This window comes from Nomascus leucogenys, chromosome 17 (genome assembly GCF_006542625.1).
Source record: "Nomascus leucogenys isolate Asia chromosome 17, Asia_NLE_v1, whole genome shotgun sequence".
Lineage (NCBI taxonomy): Eukaryota > Metazoa > Chordata > Mammalia > Primates > Hylobatidae > Nomascus > Nomascus leucogenys.
This window is the reverse complement of record NC_044397.1, coordinates 85108526-85135659: the sequence shown is the minus strand read 5'-3', so window position 1 is coordinate 85135659 and position 27134 is coordinate 85108526. Positions and strand designations below refer to the sequence as shown.

At 53.7% G+C, this 27134-nt stretch overlaps 2 protein-coding genes across 2 annotated transcripts; one reads left to right on the top strand and one right to left on the bottom strand.

Moving 5' to 3' along the window:
* The first annotated feature begins 2663 nt into the window (after positions 1-2663).
* GSK3A (glycogen synthase kinase 3 alpha) lies at positions 2664-16208 on the top strand. Its single transcript, XM_030797121.1, has 11 exons — positions 2664-3582; positions 5624-5811; positions 8835-8918; positions 9063-9173; positions 11706-11836; positions 11925-12031; positions 13002-13099; positions 13180-13275; positions 13707-13893; positions 14240-14332; positions 15527-16208. The coding sequence occupies exons 1-11, from the start codon at positions 3300-3302 to the stop codon at positions 15598-15600; spliced, it is 1452 nt and encodes a 483-aa protein (XP_030652981.1). The 5' UTR covers positions 2664-3299; the 3' UTR covers positions 15601-16208.
* Positions 16209-19359: 3151 nt separating this feature from the next.
* Positions 19360-25832, bottom strand: ZNF526 (zinc finger protein 526). The gene is made up of 3 exons (XM_030797093.1): positions 25718-25832; positions 22110-22203; positions 19360-22028 (listed from the first exon to the last, which is right to left on the bottom strand). Exon 3 carries the CDS (start codon positions 22009-22011, stop codon positions 19999-20001), a length of 2013 nt encoding a protein of 670 aa, XP_030652953.1. The 5' UTR covers positions 22012-22028; positions 22110-22203; positions 25718-25832; the 3' UTR covers positions 19360-19998.
* Positions 25833-27134: the final 1302 nt, after the last annotated feature.

Genomic DNA, 27134 nt, shown 5'->3' with positions numbered 1-27134 from the left:
TTTTTTTTCTTTTTTTCAAAACAGAGTCTCACTCTGTTGCCCAGGGTGGAGTGCAGTGGTGCAATCTCAGCCCACTGCAACCTCAGCCTCCCAGGTTCAAGTGATTCTTGTGCCTCAGCTTCCCGAGTAGCTGGGATTACAGGCGTGGGCCAGCACGCCCGGCTAATTTTTTTGTGTGTTTTTAGTAGAGATGGGGTTTCCTCCATGTTGGCCAGGCGGGTCTCGAACTTCTGACTGACCTCAAGTGATCCACGGCCTTGACCTCACAAAGTGCTGGGATTACAAGCGTAAGCCATCGCGTCCACCCACCCATAGAACTTTTAGCAGACACCCTAAGTCCCCTCAGGCTTCTCCACTGGTCCCCAGTAATTATCCTCAGTCACTAAGCTCATCAAAGACCCCTTCACTGCTCCACTTAGCCCTTCTAGACACCCATAGGCCTCTCTGAGACGTTTACAACCCTTCCTGGCATCCCTCTATGAACATTCTCACCCTCTACAAACATCCTGATAGATTTCAGACCGTCACCCTCAAACTCCCACGGACCCCAATCCCCTTGTGGCGGTTGCCCACATGCAGCGGCGCATGCCCCACGGGTTCTGGCGGTTAAGTAACCCTCGCTATCCTGCCCCATGTCGCCGCCCTTTTGAGCCGTCTTGGTCCTGAGTTGGAATCCCTAGGCCAAGGGGCTTGACTGAAATTTTTACTTTTTGACTCAGAGCTGCCATCAGAGGGCAGCAGGCACCATTTGGCTGGGAAACTGCAACTCCCAGAAACGCCCGCGCCGAGCCGCGCGTGGTACAGCCACCTGCTTTGTGAAGGAAGCGGAAGTGTGTCCGCACTTTGCCTTCTGGGTAATGTAGTCTCAGGCTTTGGCGCTACCGTCCCCCGCAGTTGTGTCCGCGGGGAATTGCAGTCAGGAAAAAACTGAGTGGACAGAACTTTCTTCTGGTTTCAGAAAGGACGGGACAGTTAGTATAAACACAAGCTCGGATTAACTTGAAGTCCAGAGACTCCATTTCCCACCATTCCAGGAGGCGAGGGGCTGAGAACGCTTTCATTCTAAGTATTTCCGGGGGAGGAAGAGACACACACACACACACACACACACACACACACACACACACACACACCGCTTTCATTCTAAGTATTTCCGGGGGAGGAAGAGACACACACACACACACACACACACACACACACACACACACACGAACTCTGTTTCCCAGCGCCCTTTGGGGGCTACTCTCCTTCGGGTATTAATCGATAAATAGGACGACTCACTGAGTACACAAAACCTGAGGCTACTCTTTGCAGCTTCCTTATTTTTGGCTTTCCGGGATCCTGTAATTTACGAAGCGGAGGACGCTAAACACAGAGTGGGAGGCCCGGTGCCTTGGCTCAAACCTGAAATACCAGCACGTTGGAGGCTAAGGTAGAATCGCTTGAGCCCAGGAGTTGGAGACCAGCCTGGGCAACATGGCGAAGCCCCCCCCTCGACCCCCCACCACCCCAAAAACCAAACCAAACCAAATTAGCCGGGCGTGATGCTGCACGCCTGTAGTCCCACCTACATGGGAGGCTTAGGTGGGGGGATTGCTTGAGCCTGGGAGTTCGAGGCTGCAGTGACCTATGATTGCGCCACTGCCCGCCGGTCTGGGCGACAGAGCGAGACCCTGTCTCAAACAAACCAAAAACTGAAAACTGAATGGGGGTTCAAGACAGATTTTTTTTTTTTTTTGACAAGGAGTCTCACTCTTGTTGCCCAGGCTGGAGTGCAGTGGCGCGATCTCGGCTCACTGCAACCTACGCCTCCCGGGTTCAAGCGATTCTCCTGCTTCAGCCTCCTGAGTAGCTGGTATTTCAGGCGCCCGCCACCACGCCCGGCTAATTTTTGTACTTTTAGTAGAGACGGGGTTTCGCTATGTTGGCCAGGCTGGTCTCAAACTTCTGACCTCGGATGATCCGCCAGCCTCGGCCTCCCAAAGTGCTGAGATTACAGGCGTGAGCTACCGGCGCCCAGCCTGAGCCACAGCGCCCGGCACAGAAATTATATTTCCGTCTTTTTAATGCTCCGTTCAGCTTCCTGGTGCGAACCACATTGCTAGGAAAAGCTAGACTGTATCCGAAGACTAGTTAGTGTTCTGAGAAACCGCCGGGAACTTTGTTTCCCGAATCTTTGCAGAGTTGCGGTTAGAGAGGGGACATTTTTTCTTTCCTGATCTATGGTCACCTGGAACTTAAAGGTGCTTGGCTCCATTTTCCAGCAGTCCTTGATCGACCTCGGCTCTTTCTTAAAGAAGGACCTGGGGGCGAGGAAGGAGGCGCTGAAACACTTTTAAGTCTCTCCAGGGAACTGCCGCAGTCTCTAACCTTTCGTTCACACGCCCCTGATGGTGGCCATTGGACTCCGCTTCCCGGCAAGCCTCCGCAGACTGGCCTCACAAAGGGTCAGGTCTGGACTATTCCCCAGCATGCTTGGAGCTCATGGGCGATCCCGCCCCCTCAGTCAATGGGGAGGATGCCTCGAACTCCATTTCCCAGAACACACCAAGGCTCGCTGTGGCAACTGCACTGAAGCCTTGGTGCTGACTACACTTCCCAGCAGGGACTGCGGCCTAGCGTACCTGGGAAGAGGACCGCGAAACCTGCTCCATTTACTCGCCCATCTCCGGAACTGCAGTATCCACTTGGGGCTTAAAAACCACCTGCGACTCCATTTCCCGGCGTGCTTTAAAAATCGCTTTACACCTGCAATGCGGTGAGGGCGTGGCGACGACTCCATTTCCCGGCTTGCCTCACGGCCCGAGATCCGCAGGTTCACGCGCGGCGACTCAATTTCCCAGAGCGCACCGGGCTCTGGGACGCATACACAGCCAATAGACTGAGTGAGTGGACTCCGTTTCCCAGCGTGCATCAGGCTCTCTGCTTCCCAAAGTGCTTCAGGGCTCCCCGTCGTACAGTCGGCTGACAGATTACCCTGAACTCCATTTCCCGACGTACAGCGCGACCCGTCATTCCTGCCCGTCATTCCCGCGGTCTACTCTGAGGCTTTTGTGGACTTCATTTCCCGGCGTGCCACGCGGCTCTCCGTGCGGGCCGAGGGCGGTGACGGCGGCGCGGACGACAGCCGGACTGCATCTCCCGGCGTGCCCCGCGGCGGGCGCTGGGCCGGAGCCGGAGCCCAAGCCCGAGCGGCGCGGCCTGGAAGAGGCCAGAGCCCGGGGGAGGCGGCGGCAGCGGCGGCGGCTGGGGCAGCCCGGGCAGCCCGAGCCCCGCGGCCTGGGCCTGTGCTCGGCGCCATGAGCGGCGGCGGGCCTTCGGGAGGCGGCCCTGGGGGCTCGGGCAGGGCGCGGACCAGCTCGTTCGCGGAGCCAGGCGGCGGAGGCGGAGGCGGCGGCGGCGGCCCCGGAGGCTCGGCCTCCGGCCCAGGCGGCACCGGCGGCGGAAAGGCATCTGTCGGGGCCATGGGTGGGGGCGTCGGGGCCTCGAGTTCCGGGGGTGGACCCGGCGGCAGCGGCGGAGGAGGCAGCGGAGGCCCCGGCGCAGGCACTAGCTTCCCGCCGCCCGGGGTGAAGCTGGGCCGTGAGTACTAGTGGCGCCCGTGTAGGGTGGTGATCAGGGTTCCCAAAGCTCCTCAGACATCCATCAGATCCTTTCATATGCTTAGATAGGAGCTCGAGGTCACTGTGTCTCCCCATACCGGGGATCTGAGCCCTCTTCCTCCCAGGAAAAGGGGTCTTCGGGTTACCATCTCTTGGAGATCAGAATTACTCTTGGATCAGAATTACTAACACTCAAAGAAACAGGGGTTACAAGTCCCTGTTCTTCCATTATTGAGGTCTTGGGTCCTTGAGCCTTAAGAACAGGTATCTGACGTTGCTATTTATTATAATATTGGATCAGAGGTCACAGTCGCTTGCAAATGGGGATCTGGGGTTATTTTCTCCCAAGAGAACAAGAATAAGACCAACCCCGAAAAAGAGGGATCTGCATTTGCTGTCCTTCAGAAGATGGGGATTTGGAGCGAATATCACTTAGAAGCAGGGCTTTGAGGTTACTGTGTTGTGTCCCCAAAGAATAGGGCCAGGCTTTCCAAACCTGGTACTCAGATCATCTTCCCCATTAAAACGAAGACCTGGCATCATTACCCACCCTAAATCTTGTTGAGCTGTACCCCCAATGGTGAGAATTAATAGTTACTGCTTCTTAGATATAAAGACATTGGGAGTGAGCATATCCTTCAAACCAAGTCCATAGTCCGTGTTTTAAAATACATGGCTTCGTGTGTCTCCTTTAACAAAAATGGAATGGAGCAGGGTAGGTCACAGTTGCCTGTAGAATATGGATCTAAGGTTATACTTGTTTAATAATTGTTCTAAGGTATGGTATCATTGGCTCTGAAAAAAAAAAAAAAAGTGATGTAGGGTTATCTCCCTCTGAAAGAACATGTCACTTGGCCCCTCAAAATGGATTTGGTGGCCGGGCGTGGTGGCACACGCCTGTAATCCCAGCACTTCGGGAGGCTGAGGCGGGCGGATCACCTGAGGTCAGGAGTTCCAGACCAGCCTGGCCAACTGGTGGAACCCTGTCTCTACTAAAAATACAAAAAATTAGCTGGGCGTGGTGGCGGGCGCCTGTAATCCCAGCTACTCGGGAGGCTGAGGCAGGAGAATCGCTTGAACCCAGCAGGCGGAGGTTGCAGTGAGCCGAGATTGTGCCACTGCACTCCAGCCGGGCGAGAGTGAAACTATGTCTCAAAAAAAAAAAAAAAAATGGGTTTGGTTCATCAGTTACTCAAAGGGGTCACTATCCTCTAATGGCACCAAGGTTTGCTACCATTCAAATAATGGGAATTGGGAATTATAGCTTTCCTTCAAAGGACTGAGGCTGGAATAGCCCCTTGATAATAAAGGTCAGGTTCATCATTCTCATAACTTGGTGCTTGTCCATTAGGGACCACCCACATATAGGGAGGGGTCTGGGTCTCTGGACCACTCAGATGAAGAGGTCAGGTCAGTGTTTTCTTTCTAACCTCAAAGTACCAAAAAGTGAGGGTCAGGGCACTGGTACATATAGCAGGAGAGGACATTCATTTCTGTCACCAAGAACCAGTGAAGTTACCGGCTCTACAGGGGAGGACTTAGAGGTCAGTATCCTCTAGGCTGTGAGAGAGGTTAGTGCTTTCCTAAAGTAGGAGTACCTCAGGGTTACTGCTCCCTGAAGTGGAAGAGGCTCGGTCAAGCTTTCTCCAAATAGGAGCAGCCAGAGGGCAGTAGATCCAGAGTAGATGGAGTCAACATCTGATGTCTCCCAGTACCAAGATGGACCAGTGATCTGTTGCTTCCTATAAGTAGAAATTTGGGGTTGCCAACCCTTGAAGCAGAGAGATTTAAGTATCAATATCCTCCCATGTGGAGGGGAGCAGGACTTAAGGTTCCCAGAAAGGAAGAGGGGAAAAGTCACTGGGAAGGTCCCAGCATCCACCTTTCCTCAAAGAGGAGGATGGGACAAAGAGGTCCCCAACGAGCTTCCTGCAGAGATTTCTCTTCCTCCCACAGCCCCAGGATGGGGTGATGCGCAGACAGGATGGGTCAGTGGATCGTGTATCCCCTTTGTTCTCCAGGTGACAGCGGGAAGGTGACCACAGTGGTAGCCACTCTAGGCCAAGGCCCAGAGCGCTCCCAAGAGGTGGCTTACACGGACATCAAAGTGATTGGCAATGGCTCATTTGGGGTCGTGTACCAGGCACGGCTGGCAGAGACCAGGGAACTGGTCGCCATCAAGAAGGTTCTCCAGGACAAGAGGTTCAAGGTAGCTTGGGCGGGATGGGGACAGGGAGGTTTGGGGACTGGGTGTGACTGGTGGGAGAACCCCAGCCAGAGAGCTGGAGGCTTGGGTTTCAGAGCCATGGGCCAGAAGAGAAAGGGGGGAAAAGAGGAAATGAGAACTGTGGAAGATGGGAAATGTGGATCCCAGGAGAGCCCAGAGCTTTTACTGGGCATTTGCTCAATGTAAGTGCTTAATAAGCAAATTCTTGTTTAATTTACATAAAGATTCTCTGAGGGTAGGTACTGTGGTTATACCCATTCTAAGTGTAAGCTAAGTTTAAAAGCAGGGAAACAAACTCAGATAAGAGGATTGCCTGAGGCCATAGAGCAAGTGCCCCAGTCAAGGCTGGAATCTGATTTCCAAACCCTCTACCTTAACCATTTGGTTACACTTCTTCCCAGGAGAGAAGGGGACCTAGCAGGGCTAGCGCAGGTGGTTCTGAAGGTCACGCTCTTCCCAGGTGTTTGGCCAGTGCAGGATGGAATGGAGGTGCCCTGTGAGCTAGGAGAGGCTCAGGGAACTAGAAGGAGATGGAGGAAGTGGAAGTTGAGGAATAATTGATGTTTAAGGGCCTGGCATTTGGAACTTAGGCTAGTCTGGATGTAGGAGAACTGAGCCTAGACTGGAAAGGAACCAGACCAGGGCCTGGGTCTTGGCAGGGAGGGCCCTTGGGCAGGAGGAGCTCCAGGGTGTCAGAATTTGATTGGAGTTGAGTTCCAGAAGTAAGAGGGATGTAGGGGCAGGGAGTTCCTAGGCCTCACTGAGGAATAGAGAATAGGGAAGAATGCTGAGACCGCATTCTGGGAAGAGTCCGATGCCTGGAGTCTGGGACTCAGGATCCTAGATAGAGTTCAAGGACCCAGATGCTTCCATGGGACCAGAGTGAGCTGGATGGCCACTACCTGTCTGTTGTTGCTTGTGCCAGGTAGGGGGGCAAGCCTCACGTGCCCACACCTGATTTTTTTTTCTTTTTTTTTTTTTTGGGATAGAGTCTTACTCTGTCACCCAGGCTGGAGTGCAGTGGCACAATCTTGGCCTGCTGCAACCTCTGCCTCCCGGCTTCAAGCGATTTTCGTGCCTCAACCACCTGAGTAGCTGGGATTGCAGGCGTAGGCCACTATGCCCGGCTAATTTTTTCTTTTTTGTATTTTTAGTAGAGACAGGGTTTTGCCATGTTGGCCAGGCTGGTCTCGAACTCCTGACCTCAAGTAATCCGCCCCTGCCTCGACCTCCCAAAGTGCTGGTATTACAGGCATGAGCCAGCATACCCAGCCCTGATTTTTCAAGACAAACTGAAAACTGGATTTAGATGTGAAATCTTTTTTTTTTTTTTTGAGACGGAATCTCATGCTGTCGCCCAGGCTGGAGTGCGGTGGCGCGATCTCGGGTCACTGCAACTTCCGCCTCCTGGGTTCAAGTGATTCTTCTGCCTCAGCCTCCCTAGTAGCTAGGACTACAGGTGTGTGCCACCACTCTCGGCTAATTTTTTGTATTTCTAGTAGGGATGGGGTTTCACCGTGTTAGCCAGGATGGTCTCTATTTTTTTTTTTTTTTTTTAAGACAGAATCTCGTTCTGTCACCAAGGCTGGAGTGCAGTGGTGTGATCTCGGCTCACTGCAACCTCTGCCTCCTGGGTTCAAGCAATTCTTGTAGCTCATCCACCTGAGTAGTTGGAATCACAGGCGTGCACCACCATGCCCAGCTAATTTTTTTGTATTTTTAGTAGAGATGGGGTTTTGCCATGTTGGCCAGGCTGGTCTCGAACTCCTGGCCTCAAGTGATTTCCCTGCCTTGGCCTCCCAAAGTGCTGGGATTACAAGTGTGAGCCACCATGCCCAGCTGTTTTTTATTTTATTTTTATTTTAAGGCTGGGTATGGTAGCTCACGCCTATAATCCTTGAACTTTGAGAGCCCGAGCCAGGAGGATTGCTTGAGACTAGGAGTTCAAAACCAACCTCACCAACACAGCCAGGTTCTTTTTTTTTAAAAAAAAAAAAAAATAAATTTTATATTATCTTTTTTATTTTATTTATTTATTTATTATTATTATTTTTTGAGACGGAGTCTGTCACCCAGGCTGGAGTGCAGTGGCGCGATCTCAGCTCACTGCAAGCTCTGCCTCCTGGGTTCTCGCCATTCTCCTGCCTCAGCCTCCCGAGTAGCTGGGACTATAGGCGCCTGCCACCATGCCCGGCTAATTTTTTTTGTATTTGTAGTAGAGACAGGGTTTCACCATGTTAACCAGGATGGTCTCAATCTCCTGACCCCGTGATACGCCCACCTCAGCCTCCCAAAGTGCTGAGATTACAGACGTGAGCCACCGTGCCTGGTCCCGGCCTATCCTTTTTAAAACTTTATTTTGGAAAAAAAAATCAGAAGGTGCCATTTGATTTTTACATGTCAGCAATAAGTTGAAAATTTTTTTTTTTTTTAAAGTGGGGTGGCTGGGCGCGGTGCCTCATGCCTGTAATCCCAGCACCTTGGGAGTTTGAGGCCTGTGGATCATGACATCAGGGAGGCCGAGGCGGGTGGATCACGAGGTCAGGAGATTGAGACCATCCTGGCTAACGTGGTGAAACCCCATCTCTACTACAAATATAAAAATTAAGCTGGGCGTGGTGGTGCATGCCTGTAATCCCAGCTACTTGGAAGGCTAAGGCAGGAGAATCGCTTGAACCAGGGAGGCAGAGGTTGCAGTGAGCCGATATCGAGCCACTGCATGCCAGCCTGGCAACAGAGCAAGATTCTGTCTCAAAAAAAAAAAAAAAAAAAAAAAAAAAAAAATGGGGTGAAGAAAACACATCTGTGGCCTGGGTTTAACCTGTAGGCTTCCAGCTCATGTGGGAGGGGAATAGTCTGGAGACAAGGAATTGGGGGATACTCTAGGGGACCTTGGAGCTGGGACACAGGGAGTAGCTGCCTGGCTGTTGTTGGGAGTGAGTGTGAGTAGGGAGGGGCAGCCGAGAGAGTTGGTCGTATTCTGAGACTCTCCCTTTGCCCTCAAGAACCGAGAGCTGCAGATCATGCGTAAGCTGGACCACTGCAATATTGTGAGGCTGAGATACTTTTTCTACTCCAGTGGCGAGAAGGTGAGACCTCGAGGTGGTGGTGGTGGTGGGTTGCTCCAGCCATTTTCCTGCCTGCCTGCCTTTCCCCCACTGCTCCCTGCACACCTTCCTTCCCCCTCCTCACTCTTCTCACAGTGCCTCACACGTCTCCTTTGCTCCCTGCAGAAAGACGAGCTTTACCTAAATCTGGTGCTGGAATATGTGCCCGAGACAGTGTACCGGGTGGCCCGCCACTTCACCAAGGCCAAGTTGACCATCCCTATCCTCTATGTCAAGGTAGGCTGGCAGGTGGGCTGCTGGGACCCAGGCCCACAAAGCCAGGGGCTCTGGAGCCTCCCGCCTTTTATGGGATCCCTCATCTGCCAAGTTTATGTTGGTTTTTGGACGCCCCATGTCCCCTGCTGTTGTTCCCATAACCCCCAGAGATGGAGCTGGCCTAACACGGGAGGGCCAAGGCAGGCAAGGCCTGACTGAATCAGGAAGGCAGCCTGACCTGGGGCTGCAGAGGCTGCCAGATACTTGCTCAGGTCCATACAGGGAATCCAGTGGCACCAGAGATATGGGAGTTAGCTCAGGATAAGGGGGCGGTGGGGACCAGGACTGCACAGAGACAGCTGCTGAGGCCAGAGTTCGGGCCTTTAGAGCCTTGGCTGGAGGTAGGTGGGAAGGAGTTAGGGTCGGAGGAAGGTTAGCATCCACAGAGCCAGGAATGCATCTCCGTCCATCGTCTGTGCAGGCTCCTTCCCCAGTGCCTGGCATCGTGCCCTGGGTGTTACAGACCTTCAGGAGGTGTTTGAATGAATGAATGATTGCAGCCCAGGGATGATGTGGCGAACAGGCTGGAGCAGCCTACTGCATTGGTAGGAGGTGGGTGGGTTTGTTTGCTGGAGGTCACTTGGGACCCAGCTGCTGCTCCTGCTGGCTTTACGTACCCAAGTGCGCGTGAGCCGATGTGGGCTCTACCAGTGGTTGTGGCTGTTGGACCTCACTTCCCAGGAGGGAGCTCTCTGGTTTGGTGAATCTGTCCTGTGGCTGCCTGCATACGGGGCCCAGGGCTGAGGAATTCCAGAGGCACCACTGACTGCCACCCAGGCCTTGCCCTTGAAGAGCTCTCAGTTTGGTAGGGTAGAAAGACATCATCACAGAAAACTATTAAATGAACTAGCTGCTGCCATACCAGAAGGAGCACAGGGAATTCTGGAAATGGAGGAAGCACCCAGCCTGGTTTGTGGGTGAGAAGGATCAAGGAAGGCTTCCTGGAGGAGACCAAGCACAGGGCAAGGAAGTGGCATCTTTGGCCGAGGGGAGCTGGAATAAAAGGAAGGGAGCCTAGGAAGCAGCCGTGTCAGGACCTGGTCTGTCTAGGCCCTGGGGGATGCAGCAGTGACTGAAACTCAAAATCCTGCTCTCCTGCTACTTCTGTTCTAGTCAGTGGGAGGGAGAGTGGCAGGAAAATGGAGCTGGAGAGGGGGCAGGCTCAGGGGTGGTTTTGATTGTTGGATTCAGGAGCCAGTGGTTTTGGTGAGGGGGAAGCTGAGTGCCTCGCTCCCTAGCCTGTTTTATGACAACCTCCCGACGTATCTTACTCATCAGGCTTCTGCCATGGGTTGTGATTAAAGCAGTGGTTCTCAGAGTGTGGTCCGGGGACCAGCATCAGTGCTGGAGAGCTTGTTGTGAATGCCTCATTCAGAACCCACTGATCAGAAACTCTGAGAGTGGGGCCCAAGAGTCCCTGTTTTTTTGTTTTTTTTTTGAGACAGGGTCTCACTCTGTCACCCAGGCTGGAGTGCAGTGGTGCAATCTCGGCTCACTGCAACCTCTGCCTCCTGAGTTCAAGTGATTCTCCTGCCTCGGCCTCCCGAGTAGCTGGGATTACAGGTGCACACCACCACAACCGGCTAATTTTTTTTTTTTTTTTGAGACAGAGTCTCGCTGTCGCCCAGGCTGGAGTGCAATGGCGCGATCTCGGCTCACTGCAGGCTCTGCCCCCAAGGGTTCATGCCATTCTCCTGCCTCAGCCTCCGGAGTAGCTGGGACTACAGGCGCCCGCCACCTCGCCCGGCTAATTTTTTGTATTTTTAGTAGAGACGGGGTTTCACTGTGTTAGCCAGGATGGTCTCGATCTCCTGACCTCGTGATCTGCCCGCCTCGGCCTCCCAAAGTGCTGGGATTACAGGTGTGAGCCACCGCGCCCAGCCAATTTTTGTATTTTTAGTAGAGACAGGATCTCAACATGTTGGCGAGGCTGCTCTTGGCCTCCCAAAATACTGGGATTACAGGCGTGACCCACCACGCCCAGCTAGTAGTCCCTGTTTTAACAAGTCCTCCAAGTGATTGTGGTGCACATTAAGAGAACCAAGGATGGCCGGGCACGGTGGCTCACGCTTGTAATCCCAGCACTTTGGGAGGCCGAGGTGGGCGGATCACGAGGTCAGGAGATCGAGACCACGGTGAAACCCCGTCTCTACTAAAAATACAAAAAATTAGCCGGGCGTGGTGGCGGGCGCCTGTAGTCCCAGCTACTCGGAGAGGCTGAGGCAGGAGAATGGCGTGAACCCAGGAGGCGGAGCTTGCAGTGAGCCGAGATTGCGCCACTGCACTCCAGCCTGGGCGACAGAGCGAGACTCCGTCTCAAAAAAAAAAAAAAAAAAAAAAAAAGAGAACCAAGGGTCTCAAATGGGTTTGCCCAAAGCTGTGGGGGCAGCAGGGAGAGTGGGCCTGGAAGGGCTCTTCAGGCCAAGCTGGTGGGGTAGTGGTGCTGTATGGGGAAAGCTGGGCTAAAGTTCTGCTATCCTGTGCCTGCCCCAGGTGTACATGTACCAGCTCTTCCGCAGCTTGGCCTACATCCACTCCCAGGGCGTGTGTCACCGTGACATCAAGCCCCAGAACCTGCTGGTGGACCCTGACACTGCTGTCCTCAAGCTCTGCGATTTTGGCAGGTGGGCCTGGGGCATATTGGGTGGCTGAAGAGGCAGGGGGGACCCCAACCCTTGCCTCATGTGTACCCCTGCCCATCTCTTCCCACAGTGCAAAGCAGTTGGTCCGAGGGGAGCCCAATGTCTCCTACATCTGTTCTCGCTACTACCGGGCCCCAGAGCTCATCTTTGGAGCCACTGATTACACCTCATCCATCGGTCAGAGTTATGGGAGGGTGGCAGGGGGGAGTGGCAATCTGGGAAGTTTTGGAGTTTTCTGTGTGCTGTATGCCAAGCTTGGTGATGAAAGCTTAACTTCTGTTCTTGTATCCAGTCCTCACAAACTTAGGAGGCTGATGCTGTTGAATGCTCGTTTTACAGATGAGCTTAGAGCTGTGAGGCCGCCTGCCCGCACTGGCACCACTGGGACTGGGCAGGGCTGGGATTTGAAAGCTGACCTGACTCCAGAGTCCATACCAGCTCTGGAACCTCCCTGTCAGCCCTCTGTTCTCAGCTAGGGGGAAGGGCTGCCGGAGACCTTGGGGGAACCGGGAATCAAGGCTTTGCCACCATGAAGGTGCAACTTGCTCCCAGGGCCTCTGTGTCCTTCCCTGTTTGTGGGGACAACTGCCATTTTCCAGGCATGAGGGGAAGGCTGAATTGAGGGAATGGGCATGAGAGTTTGAAAGGGCACCTTCCACAGCAGCATGACGAACTGTGGAGTTCTTAGGTATGAACTCATGCTGTGGGGGTCAAGGTACAAAGCAGGGAGGGGTGAGACTGCCAGGCTGCAGCTCTTCTCATGGGCAGGATAGAGGTTGGAACAAGAGGAAGGCAGTCCAGGATTTAAGGCTGTACCTTCCTGTGGCCCAAAGAACATGGGTGCCTTTTGGCAGGTTTGGGCCTAATTTGGTCTGTCGTCCAAGGCTAGCGGGAGAGAAGGAGCTCATTGGGGTTCTTAGCAGAGAGAGGAACTGAGGGCTGGAAACACACCTAGACGAGAGAGTGCAGCAAAGGCAGGGTCAAGGTCAGGCCCATGTTTCTAAGCTGCATGTGACCTTGGGCCAGGTGCTTTGTCTTTGAGAAAACGGGGCTCCTGACACTCTTAGGATGGCCATGAGGAATAAAAGCACTGGGAGGTTGGTGGCCCTACTCACCTAGCCCTGACGCTCCCTCCATTTCCCCTCAGATGTTTGGTCAGCTGGCTGTGTACTGGCGGAGCTCCTCCTGGGCCAGCCCATCTTCCCTGGGGACAGTGGGGTGGACCAGCTGGTGGAGATCATCAAGGTGAGGGGCGCGGCTGGGGTGGGTAGGGGGTGGGGCTGAGGGATGGGGCCCTTGTCTCAGACCCCTTCCTCTCTTTACAGGTGCTGGGAACACCAACCCGGGAACAAATCCGAGAGATGAACCCCAACTACACGGAGTTCAAGTTCCCTCAGATTAAAGCTCACCCCTGGACGAAGGTGGGGCAGGGCTAGGGGCTCAGGGCAGTATGGCTGAGAGCTGGAGCTGGTCCCCCTCGGAGGTCAACTGTTCTGTGGACCTAGCCTCAGAATCATGGCTTGGGAGGATTTGAAGTTATCCAGGGATCAATAACTTCCATCCGCTTTCAAAGTTTATGGCATTTTAAAAGTTGAGAACCCACAAGTAAATTCGAGATTCCAATTTTTATGGCGGGTCAGCAGGGCTCATATAGTCCCAGACCTGGGCTGGCTGCTTACCCGATACAAACTGACCTCTCCTTAGTGGTTGGGCCTTAGTTTCTTCATTTGGAAGGTGGGGGTGTGGGAAGCAGCCAGTCATAACTTGCCGCAGGCACTGTGGCAGTGAGATAACAGGAGTACGCCAGTGTCCAGGGCATCTCACCCTCATGACCCCTGCACCCATCCCTCAGGTGTTCAAATCTCGAACGCCGCCAGAGGCCATCGCGCTCTGCTCTAGCCTGCTGGAGTACACCCCGTCCTCAAGGCTCTCCCCACTAGAGGCCTGTGCGCACAGCTTCTTTGATGAACTGCGATGTCTGGGAACCCAGCTCCCTAACAACCGCCCACTTCCCCCTCTCTTCAACTTCAGTGCTGGTGGTGAGGGCATAGCCCGGGATCTGGGGAGTAGGGCGGGGTGGGCGGGCATTGAAAGATTGTGAAGAGCTTGGTGTTGAAGCAGGAGTAGGGAGCTAAGGGCAGAGTACAAGGCAGGCCTGGGGCTCAGGAAAGATGACTCTCAGATTCAGGGGGAATCGAACCTGCTTCAGTTGTGCTTTACTGTGATCTGCCTCGTGCTAAGCTTTTTCTGGTTTTTCATTGAGAGAGGTCTGTGGCTGAAAGTGTCCACAAACAACTGGCCTTCCCAATAGCTGGGTTCCCATTTGGTGCCCATCATAACCCTGCTGTAGTCTACCCTGACTGGCATGTCAATTCCTGTTTCTAGAACTCTCCATCCAACCGTCTCTCAACGCCATTCTCATCCCTCCTCACTTGAGGTCCCCAGCGGGCACTACCACCCTCACCCAGTCCTCACAAGGTAAGTGGGGACCATCTGCTGGGGGTTAAAGTATCTCTCAGCCTGGGGAGGGTGGGGCTGTTCGCTCAGTGGCTTGGTTTCCTGAATGTATTTTTAAATCGTTGACATTTTGATGGCATAGGAAGCACATCTTACAACATGTGAATGACCACCTTTAGAGGGCATTCTTGCATACAAATGTTTAAATGTGTTTAATGCCAATGGGAAAGCCAGAGAAATAACATTTGGCCTGAACACAAACAAAAAGTTGAATTCGTTGCCCAAGTTTTTTTTTTTTTTTTTTTTTTTGTGGTAGAGTTTCACTCGCTACCTAGGCTGCAGTGCAGTGGCTTGATCTCGGCTCACTGCAATCTCTACCTCCTGGGCTCAGGCGATTCTCCTGCCTCAGGTCTCTGAGTAGCTGGGATTACAGACGCACACCACTATGCCTGGCTAATTTTTGTATTTTTACTAGAGATGAGGTTTCACCATGTTGGCCAGACTGATCTTGAACTTAGGTGATTTTCCCGCTTGGCCTCCTAAAGTGCTGGGATTAACAGGCATGAGCCACTGCACCTGGCCATGTTGCCCACGTTTAAAAATGGGGCTATTTTGTGTAAAAATTCAGATTTCCTGTTTCTCTTGGGGAAGAAAATCAGATTGGGCAGCAATGAGCCCACCCATCCTACTGACAGTAGACAGTCGGCGCCCTTTATATTTTTTAGACGGAGTCTTGCTCTGTCGCCCAGGCTGGAGTGTAGTGGCACAATCTTGGCTCACTGCAACTTCTGCCTCCTGGGTTCAAGTGATTCTCCTGCCTCAGCCTCCCAAGTACCTGAGATTACACGTGCATACCACCATGCCTGGCTTATTTTTGTATTTTGAGTAGAGATGGAGTTTCACCATGTTGGCCAGGCTGGTCTCGAACTGCTGACCTTGTGATCTGCCCACCTTGGCCTCCCAAAGTGCTGGGATTACAGGCATGAGCCGCTGTGCCCAGCCCAGCCACCCCCTTATATGGAGCCCGGCACTCTGGTGTGTTACTCAGTTACTATCCTGGCCCTTTAGCACTTGAGTTTGCAACCCTTCACCTAAAGTAACAGCTTGTAACTTTTAATGTAGCATCTATGACAAGAGAATTCCTACTTTTGGGTTGGGCGAAGGGGTGTTTGAAAGGCAAAGGCTTAACTCTGCTCCTTCCCTCCCTCCCTCCAGCTTTAACTGAGACTCCAACCAGCTCAGACTGGCAGTCGACCGATGCCACACCTACCCTCACTAACTCCTCCTGAGGGCCCCACCAACCACCCTTCCACTTCCATCTGGGAGCCCCAAGAGGGGCTGGGAAGGGGGGCCATAGCCCATCAAGCTCCTGCCCTGGCTGGGCCCCTAGACTAGAGGGCAGAGGTAAATGAGTCCCTGTCCCCACCTCCAGTCCCTCCCTAACCAGCCTCACCCCTGTGGTGGGCTTTTTAAGAGGATTTTAACTGGTTGTGGGGAGGGAAGAGAAGGACAGGGTGTTGGGGGGATGAGGACCTCCTACCCCCTTGGCCCCCTCCCCACCCCCAGACCTCCACCTCCTCCAAACCCCCTCCCCTCCTGTGTCCCTTGTAAATAGAACCAGCCCAGCCCGTCTCCTCTTCCCTTCCCTGGCCCCTGGGTGTAAATAGATTGTTATAATTTTTTTCTTAAAGAAAACGTCGATTCGCACCGTCCAACCTGGCCCCGCCCCTCCTACAGCTGTAACTCCCCTCCTGTCCTCTGCCCCCAAGGTCTACTCCCTCCTCACCCCACCCTGGAGGGCCAGGGGAGTGGAGAGAGCTCCTGATGTCTTAGTTTCCACAGTAAGGTTTGCCTGTGTACAGACCTCCGTTCAATAAATTATTGGCATGAAAACCTGCTTTCTGTCTGGCTGCCTGTTTCCACTGAGGTGGTGGGGGCTCCTGCGGGGGGGACTGTTCTGGGACAGGAGTGAGCTGCATCTCAGGCAGAGGGCTGTCCGAAGGCCCTGGCTCAGGTGCTCAACCTTCTCGCACCGTGGCTTTCTCTGCACGTGTGGTGATGAGCTCCATCTGGGTTATCTGCTGTAGAGGCCTAGGAGGAGCCTGCTCCATGACCCAGCATAAATCATCTGCTTCTGCTTAGAGAGGGAGGGATTAACCTCCCAGTAACTGGTGAGCCAATTGGGGATCAGAGAGGGGAAGGCCATGGAGCTTAAGTGACAGAGTCAGGACTTGAACAATGGGCTGTCTGTCTTAGTCCAAGCTGCCTGCTGCTCTAGGGTCTGGGGGCACATGAGATGATGAGGAGTCACTCAGGCCAAAACTTAGCCTGCTTGTAGATTCTTTGTTGGGTGGCCATGGCTGGAGGCGGAACCCTAGAAGATTCCAAGCCTTCATTTCCAAGTCTTAAACAGGACACCTACCTGGCCCCCCTCTTAGGGATGTTGGGAAGTGACAACCCTGTAAGGGTGGGGGCAGAGAACTTGACTTTTATCCTCACTTAAAACATGCTGGGCCAGATAGTGGGGCATGGGCTGAAGGAAATGTTATCTCCTCCACATGGCACCAAGCAGTGAGTGTGACCAGGACACCCCAGAGGTGGAAGAGGGCCTGGGGAGGAGCAATGGGTATGCCCCCTACTGGATTCCACTGGTGAACAAAAAGGGAGGAGTTTCAAATGTCCCAGATGGAGTGAAGGGACTGTTCCTGTGGGGTCTGGGCTCTCCAGTTTGCTCACCCCACTCCAGGCGCATCTTTACACTGCCTGGGATAGGACAGACCCTGCCCCTTCCTTGCTCAACACCACCCGGATTTCGCCTGGTTTGTAGTATGAATGAATGAATATACAGAGCAAGCCAATTGATAAGGGGGAGGATGGCCGTTCTGGGTGAGGGGCAGACCTTGGGATCCTGGGGACACCTTCCTCCCTGCTACTCACGTGGTCAGCCATGAAGTCACTGAGGTGTCCCTCACCCTCCTACCACCCCATGACCCCTTCCCAGGTCTGGCCCTGTCTTCTGCTGGGCCATCTTTAGCTTCCCACTCACCCCACTTTGAGCCCAGATCTAACACCCAATTACAACCCTCCTCCAACTCGCAACTACTCAGCCCAGCTTTCAAGGCCTTCCAAAGTCTAGGCCTCCCTCCTGGACAATCTCATCCTCAACTGCATTCTGCCTCCCCTGCCTGAGCACCCTGGGCTGCAGGGGCCTGGGAGGAGCCTATCAGGAATCACCTGCATCTGCTTAGGGAGAGAAAGACTATTATGGCCGGGCTCGGTGGCACACACCTGTAATCCTAGCACTTAGGGAGGCCAAGGCGGGCAGATCACCTGAGGTTAGGAGTTTGAGACCAGCCTGGCCAACATGGCGAAACCCCGCCTCTACTAAAATACAAAAATTAGCTGGGTGCAGTGGTGGGCGCCTGTAATCCCAGCTATTAGGGAAACTGAGGCAGGAGAATCGCTTGAGCCTGGAAGGTGGAGGTTGCAGTGAGCTGGGACTGCACCACTGTGCTCCAGCCTGGGCGACAGAGCAAGACTTCATCTCAATCAATCAATCAATCAATGGAGAGAAAGACTATTATCCTAGGTAACCTCTGAACAAGGTGGGAATCTTCCTGCTCCCAAGACCTTTGATGTTTTGAGGCCCCCTCAAATCCCAACAGCTCTGACACTGGTTTACTTTTCCTCTAGTTAGAATGAATCTTCCTCTGATCCCCTACCCCTGCACAAGTTTCAAGTCTTAATCACTCAGAATAGTATGGGTTACAAATGTGGGCCGAAGGGGCCTCCCGTACTCAAATCTCACAATGTCTCTGCCTAGCTGTGAAACCTTGGGCAAATCTCTGTCCTTAGTTTTTTTTTTCCTTTTTTTTTTTTTAAGTGACAGGGTCTTGCACTGTTGCCCAGGCTGGAGTGCAGTGGTGTGAACACAGCTCACTGCAGCCTCAATCTCCCCCATATCAAGCAATCCTGCCTCTGCCTCAGCCTCCAGAGTAGCTGGGAATACTGGTGTGCACCACCATGCTCGGCCAATCATTTTTATTTTTAATAGAGACAAAGTCTCTCTCTCTCTTGCCCAGGTCTTGAACTCTTGAGCTCAAGTGATCCTCCTGCCTTAGCCTCCCAAAGCACTCGGATTACAGGCATGTGCCACCAGGCCTGGCTAACTTTTAATTTTTGTAGAGATGAGGTCTTGCTATTGCCCAGGCTGGTCTCGAACTCCTGGCCTTAAGTGATCCTCCTGCTTCAGTCTCCCGAAGCACTGGGATTGCAAGCGTGAACCACTGCACCTGGCCAGTTTATTTTTATTTATTTATGTATTTATTTATTTATTTATTTATTTTTGAGACGGAGTCTTGCTCTGTGCCCCAGGCTGGAGTGCAGTGGCGCGATCTCGGCTCACTGCAAGCTCCGCCTCCCGGGTTCACGCCATTCTCCTGCCTCAGCCTCCCGAGCAGCTGGCCACCACAGGCGCCCGCCACCACTCCCGGCTAATTTTTCGTATTTTTAGTAGAGACGGGGTTTCACCATGTTACCCAGGATGGTCTCGATCTCCTGACCTCGTTATCTGCCCGCCTCGGCCTCCCAAAGTGCTGGGATTACAGGCATGAGCCACCGTGCCCAGCCACCAGTTTTAAAAATCTATACAACAGGGATAATATGAAATCTATGTCACAAGCCTGTTGGGATCATAGTACACATACAGTGGTAAGTGTGGCGCTTGCCTCGGCTAGGCAGTCAGATAACTGGATGGTCTCCAAATACACCAAGAGCTCACCCTCTTGCAGTGCTGTCTGCCTGGAATGTTCTTTTCCTCTTTCACTACCAGATTCCTACTTTTCCTTCAGGGACTACCTTCTCTAGGAAATCCTTAACTCCTGATCTCCCACCATGGAGGTCTGTTTCCTGGGATCCCACTGTCCCTACATATCCCCATCACAGCCCTGAGAAGCCTTAGGCCTGACTCATCTCTGCCTCCAGCATCACCCAGTATGGGAGGAGGGAGGCCTTAGGACACACAGGCTGAATGAATCAATGAGACATACTCAGAGAGCAAGCTATCTGTACTTGTGTGTTTCTCCTACCAGACTGTGCACGCCTCCTGTGGGCAGAGCCTGTGCTGACTTGCTCCTGGGTCTCCAGCATCACCCAGTCTGGAGCTGAGGACCTGGGTACCTACAGATTTCCTTCCACACTGTCAGAATTGAGATGAAGGAAGCCCAGGGAAATCAAGTACCCTCCTCCACCAGGCAGAGCAAAGTCCTGGGTGCCCAAAATCCAGGGAAGGCAAGGGCTAGGGGTACAAGCAGAGGATCTGAAGAGGTATATGAGAGTGGCCAGCACAGACCTGGCACAAGCTTGGTGCTCAGTGAAGGTTACCTGATGTTGCTGGGCACCAGGGTGATGCAGTGCAAAGGGCCTTGGCCAACCCACTTTGCAGCGTAGCTGGGTGACCTGGTACAGATCACATCGCATCTCAGAGCTTCAGTTTCCCCTCAGGCAGAGAAAGATGACAAGAGAAGCCTGGAAGGGTAGTTCTGGGGAGTCAGTGGGTAAAAGAGGCCAGGGTGGATCCTGGCACACGGTGGGTATCAGACCAGTTTGCCAGAGGAGGTCCTCTCTCCCCAGAGGTACCCACACTGGCTGTTGCAACCAAACCCTTTTGTTATTGCTTTTCAGCAGCGTCACACGAAGGCCGTGTCCAACTGCAAGAGCCCGCCTGCTTCACTGGCCCCCAGTGCAGCCTGGCACAGCTGCAGGGTGTCCTCAAGAGCCAGCGGCTGGGATGTCTCAATGATGGCAATCGTCTCCCCCAGCTCTGTGCACATGATAGTCTGTTGAGGCTCGGGGGGTGGGGGTGGGGCAGGAGGTGGTGATCTGGGAGGCTGTAACGTCAAAGTCCGAGCTCGGGCATGGACCCGCTGATGCAGTCGCAAGCCTGCCATGGCGCGGAACCAGCGGCCACAAGTCCCGCAGTAGTAGGGACTCTTGTTGTAGAGACCAGTGATGGGGAGGCGGGGGGCGCGGGCAAAGGCGACTGGCCGCAAGTGCAACCGCCGGTGCTGCTGCAGGTTGGAGCTCTGTGTGAAGCGCTTGCCACAGTCCAGGCATTGGTAGGGACGTGCGCCCGTGTGGGTCAGCTGGTGGCGGCTGAGGTTGGCCAAAGAAGCAAAGGTCTTGCCACATGAGTGGCACTGGAAGGGCCTCTCGCCCGTGTGTGTCCGCAGGTGGTTGCGCACGTGGATCAGCTTCTTGAAGCCCTTGCCACAAACCCCACAGCGGTGACGCCGTTCAGGGGGCCCGTGTACTGCACGCCGGTGCCGTGACAGCCGGGAAGCTGAGGCAAAAGACTTGGAGCACTGTGGGCAGGGCAGCTGGGCAGGTGGGGCAGGGGGTGGTGGTGGAGGGGTGGGCTCCGCTGGAGCTGGGGGAGCTGTTGCTCCTGTGGGAGGTGCCCCGCTTTTGCCCGCGTGAGTGCGCCGGTGGTAGAGGAACTTGGTCATGTTGCTGAATGTCTTGCCACAACGACAGCGATGCAATGGGTTGGCAGTGTGGGCCCGCCGGTGGGCCACCAATGTGAGTTCTGTGCCGAAGCCGCGGCCACAGTCTACACAGAGGTAGCGGGCTTCCCCGCGGTGCAGCCGCAAGTGCTGCTCGAGCGACGCTGCTTTCTTGAAGACCTTGGAACAGGTCGTACACTCGTGTGTGCCACCAACATGGGCCCGCCCATGAGCCTGCAGCCGGTTGGCGGAGCTGAAACTGCGCTGACACTGGCTGCAGTGGAAGGGGTGGGTGGCAGATGCCGGGCTGTGAGACGTTTGCCGGTGTTGCCGGCGAGCCCCTGCTGAGGGCTGGTGCTGGGGACAGTCCCCGCAGCCCTGAGCCCAGCCAGCTGTGGACTCATCACCTCCCACAGCATCATCACCGACCTCTGCCATGGCCTCCTCATCCTCTGTCTCTTCATCATCTTCTTCATCCTCCTCGTCCTCCTCCTCCTCCTCCTCCAACCCATTGCGTTCTTCTTTCTCTAGGGAGTCAAAGTGGGTGCCCTGATGCTCCAAGAACTCCTCAGGGGTGGCGCAGAGGGTAGAACACTCAGGACACTCATAGGGCTCCATCTTGACTTCAGATGGGGGAGAAGGTGGAGGCAGTGGTGTTGGGGGAGGCAAAGGAGGTGGCACTGGTGGCTCAGCTACCGGGGCAGAAAGGTGTTGGGCCTTTCGATGAGCCACCCACAGCTCGGGCGAGGGGAACAGCTCCTGGCAATCCCAGCACTGGTATTGGATCTGGTTTGCAGACTCCCGGAGGTGGGCATCCTGGTGGGCCAGGAGCTCACCAGGGGAGAGGATGAGCTGGCTGCATTCACCACACTGGAAGGGCCCCTCAGCGCCTGGCACCAGCTCTGGCTCCAGGCCAACATTCTGTGTGGTCAGTGCCTCCTCCTCTGAGACAGCAAGCATGTGCTGCTCCTGGTGTGAGAGGACTTCCTCCAGTGTGTTATAGAGGCTGCCACACTCAGAGCACATGAACTGGTGATGCTGGAAGAAGAGGGATGAGGCAAGAGCCTCCCCTGGTGTCATCTCAGTCACTTCTGTTGACATCTCCATCATCTCCCCCAACATAGGTGTTGACATCTCCACTGTCCCTGGTGACATCTGTGTTGGCATCTCGGCCACCTCAGCCACCACCTCTGCCATTGTGGGGAAGGCAGTGCCTGGAGAAAGAGGGGCAGGAGCCAGTGAGACAGCAGGAAACCGAGGGGAGGTGGAGTTCTCTTGCCCATCCCACTACTCACCAGCCTCTATTGCTCAGGAAGTCTTAATCCAATGTTTCTGCCTCAGTCGTCCATGATCCCATGTCTCTGAAGCCTACACACACCCCATGGCAGCCTGCAGGAGACAAACAGAACTCAGCCCAGCCTCTTTTTTTTTTTTTTTTTTCTGAGACAGAGACTTGGTTTGTCACCCAAGCTGGAGCGCAGTGGCACAATCTTGGCTCACTGCAACCTCTCGCTGCTGGGTTCAAGCTATTCTCGTGCCTCAGCCTCTTGAGTGGCCGGGACTACAGGGGAGTGCCACCATGCCTGGCTAATTTTTTTATTTTATTTTTTTTAGTAGAGACAAGGTTTCACCATGTTGGCCAGGCTGGTCTCGAACTCCTGACCTCAGGTGATCCACCCGCCTTGGCCTCCCAAAGTGCTGGGATTACAGGTGTGAGCCACCACCCTGGCCAACAGCCCGGCCTCTTCTTTTTTTTTTTGAGATGGAGTCTTGCTCTGTTGCCAGGGTAGAGAACAGTGGCGCAATCTTGGCTCACTACAACCTCCACCTCCCAGGTTCAAGTGATTTTCCTGTCTCAGCCTCCCGAGTAGCTGGGACTACAGGTGTGCGCCACCATGCCCAGCTAATTTTTGTATTTTTAGTAGAGACGGGGGTTTCACCATGTTGGCCAGGATGGTCTTGATCTCTTGACCTCGTGATCCGCCTGCCTTGGCCTCCCAAAGTGCTGGGATTGCAGGCGTGAGCCACTGCGCCCGGCCCAGCCAGCCTGGCCTCTTTATTGAGAGGGCCAGGCATACCTTTTCTGAGAATACCATAGCCTTTGCCTGCGTGCGGCTTCCTCTTTGTGCAACACTTTTCCTCTGCCTCTTACATATACACACACAGATACACCCAAGTGTTTAAAAACACAGGCCCTGGAACCAGACTGCCCTTGGCTTGAATCTGAGCTCTACCACTTACTTCCTCTGAGATTGTCTTCTTACCTGTAAAATGGGGCTAAAAGTAGTACTGACACAAAGTCCCTGGTACTTGTAAAGGTCAGCTGTAACCCTGTGTAGTTCTCCAGAAAGATTGTTTTTGGACCCTAAGTCTTTGATGTTGCTATTCCCTCTGCCAAGAAACTTCTCTCCTCTTTTTGTCTGACAAAATCTTACTCAGCACCTTTTGTGAAGCATTCTCTGACATCTCTACATCCTCAGGTTTCCTATGGTATCCTGTGCCACCTCTATCATGGCAAATATCATGAGTTTGGGGTGGCATCTCATTGTTCCTCACTGGACTGAGAGTTTGTGCGTCTGATTCATTGTGGAGGCTCCAGTCAGCAACAAAACCTCTGAGCAGGGACAGGAATTTTAACTTTCAAACTTCCCTCTATATGCCCCATCTTCCCTTCCACGTATGTGGGCTCAACCCCACCCAGGCCCCTTCACACAGCAGGGTCTCAGAGTACACTCAGCAAATGACTGCCTCCCTCCCAGGCCTAGCAGCTAATCTTATGAATTCAAACCCACCTTCTTTACCTCTTTTTCACCTAATCTATTAGTGCCAGAGGGCAGGTGGAGTCTAGTTTACAGCCTTGCATATAGAAGTTGCTCATATTGCTGAGCGCAGTGGCTCATGCCTGTAATCCCAGCACTTTGGGAGGCCAAGACAGGCAATCACAAGGTCAAGAGATCTAGACCACGCTGGCCAACATGGTGAAACCCCGTCTCTACTAAAAAAAAAAAAAAAATTAGCTGGGCGTGGTGGTGCATGCCTGTAATCCCAGCTACTTGGGAGGCTGAGGCAGGAGAATGGCTTGAACCCGGGAGGTGGAGGTTGTAGTGAGCCGAGATTGCGCCACTGCACTCCAGCCTGGAGACAGAGTTAGACTCTGTCTCAAGGAGGAAAAAAAAAAAAAAAAAAAAAAAAGTTGCTCATATTAAGCACCTAGACGGTAGCAGTTTAGCCTGTACATTACTGAAGCATGTCCAGTACCAAGAACAATGTCTAGCACACAGTGCTTATTTAGTGACTGAGAAATGCTCCCAGGCCAGGTGTGGTGGCTCACATCTGCACATCTGCAATCCTAGCGCTTTGGGAGGCTGAGGTGGTTTGATCACTTGAACCCAGGAGGTCGAGGCTGCAGTGAGCCTCCCTTGGGAAGTGAGACCTTGGGAGGTTTTTTTTTTTTTTTTTTTCTCTTTTTGAGACAGGTTCTCACTCTGTTGCCCAAGCTGCAGTGCAGTGGTGCAATCTTGGCTCACTGAGGCCTCCACCTCCTGGACTCAGGTGATCCTCCTGCCACAGCCTCTTGAGTAGCTGGGACCACAAGTATCTGCCACCATGCCTGGCAAATTTTTATTTTTATTTATTTTATTTTACTTTTTTTTGAGACAGAGTTTCTCTCTTTTTGCTCAGGCTGGAGTGCAGTGGCACGATCTCGGCTCACTGCAACCTCCGCCTCTTGGGTCCAAGCGATTCTCCAGCCTCGGTCTCCCGAGTAGCTGGAACTACAGGCATTCACCACCACGCCTGGATAATTTTTGTATTTTTAGTAGAGATGGGGTTTCATCATGTTGCCCAGGCTGGTCTTCAACTCCTGACCTCAAAAGATCCACCCACCATGGTCTCCCAAAGTGCTGGGATTACAGGCGTGAGCCACCGCACCTGGCCCCTGGCTAATTTTTAAATTATTTGTAGAGAGAAGGTCTCCCTATGTTGCCCAGGCTGGTCTCAAACTACTGAGCTCAAGCAATCCTCCCACCTAGGCCTCCCAAAGCGCTGGAATTACAGGTGTGAGCCACTGCCTGGCCGACCCTGAGTTTAACTGTCCCTGTGCACAGTCCATTTCTACCAGACCAACTTTCCCATTAGACTGTGAATTCCCAAAATACACAGCCCAGTACAGGGCCCTGCTTTCAGTTAATGCCCAATAAATACTCCTTGAGTAAATTATTCACTAAAGGACCTGGAGCTAAGCTTTCCTTATCTACTATTCCAATCCCCTTCCTAATTTTTGAGTTGCCAGGCCCCTGCACACAACAGCCATTCCATAAAGGACCTTCCTGGAAGTAGGCAACCAGGGACCCGAGAGTTCCATTTTTCCTTGATTACAGCCCCATTTCCAACAGAGAACTCCCCTAGGGCGAGGCCCAGTGCCTACTGCAAAGCTTGCACAAAGCAGGTACCCAATAAATGTCTACGAGGTGGCCCGGAAGACTCGAAATTTGCCCTTTTCTCGTCTACTATTCTTTCTCCCACTCTTGAATTGTGAACTACTCAGGGAAGGTATGGGGGGTTTTTCACACAGATTATCAGTAAGTCTTTCCAGGAAGGAACCCACTAGGGCCCTGGAAATTCAACTTTCCCGCTTTACAACGCTTTTCTCCTACCAGACTCATCTCCTCGGCAGGGTGAGAGCTCGCAGCAGTGGGTGGTGGGCGAGTTCCAGCTTAGGCTCCCGCACACTAAAGGAGCCCCAGGGCACACAGGAAGGAGCACTCTCCTTCCAGCCCGCGCCGCTCCCGCCCTAGCGCAGGCCCCAAGGCTCTCCGATCCCTGCAGACCCCTTAGTTTTCCTTCCGCCCTCTCCGTCCGCCCAACGCTCTCTTCCCCGTCCCGCCCCGCGCGGCGCCCTCACCCGTTTCTCTTATCTCCTGCAGCCCCTGCCGCTCTTGACACAGACCCTCGGCTTCAGGCGTGTGGGACCCCTCACTATCCACACCTCCCATTGGGCGGTGCCCTTACCCGTAGCGGCCAATCAGAGCCCGCAGCGCAGGGCACGCGACCTTGCGCCTGCGTGTTGCCACTCAGGCGGGGCTCCGGGAGTTATCCACGCACACATCTGCGCCCTGTGGGCGGGGCTCAGGGCGAGGAGACGCGCCTGCGCAGTTCTCCGGGTCACTCCCGGGCTAAGCTTCGGAAAGTTCTGTAGAGAAATGCCGGCAACCTTTGGTGAGCGTTGGGCCCATGGAGTGAACTGGGCGGCGGGAGACCTTGACAGAGATATCATTTAAAAGCTGAAGAAACGGAGCATTTCTGAGAGTACAGCTTTAGAGCCCGACACACTTGGAGTTACTCTCCTCTCCGGGCCTCTGTTTTACTGGTGTGAAATGAGCTTGAGTCACAGCCACCTCAAAGGTTGTTTAGGGGATTGGATGATATCACACATGCACAGCGCTCATATACTGTAGGCGCCCACTACAACCCACTTAGCAAGACAGAATCCTTCAGTTTGTTAAATTGCTTTCCTATTCTTCCTACTCTTCGTTTGATTTAATGATAGTCACTTACCAGGCGCCCCTGTGAGTTTAGCCCAGGACTATGCTTCCGTAGCTTACCATTGCCATCCATTTGTTTCACAAGTAGGGAAACTGAGGCCCAGAGAGGGGAAGGGATTTCTTGGGGGGGTTGTTTGTTTATTTGAGACGGAGTCTCGCTCTGTCGCCCAGACTGGAGTGCAGTGGCACGATCTTGGCTCCCCGCAACCTCCGCCTCCCGGGTTCAACCGATTCTCCTGCCTCAGCCTCCCGAGTAGTTGGGATTACAGGTGCCCACCACCACGCCCGGCTAATGTTTGTATTTTTAGTAGAGACGGGGTTTTGCCATGTTGGTCAAGCTGCTCTCGAACTCCTGATCTCAGGTGATCCACCTGCCTCGGCCTCCCAAATTGCTGAGATTACAGGCGTGAACCACCGCGTCCAGTCTTGTTTGTTTGTTTGAGACAGAGTTTTGCTCTTGTTGCCCAGACTGGAGTGCAATGGTGCGATCTCGGCTCACGGCAACCTCCACCTCCAGGGTTCAAGCGATTCTCCTGCGTCAGCCTCCCGAGTAGCGGGGATTACAGGCATGCGTCAGTCACCACGCCCGGCTAATTTTGTATTTTTAGTAGAGATGGGGTTTTTCCATGTTGGTCAGACTGGTCTCGAACTCCCGACCTCAGGTGATCCGCCCGCCTCGGCCTCCCAAAGTCCTGGGATTACAGGCGTGAACCACCGCACCCGGTGTTTGTTTCTTGAGACAAAGTATCGCCCTGTGGCCCAGGCTGGAGTGCAGTG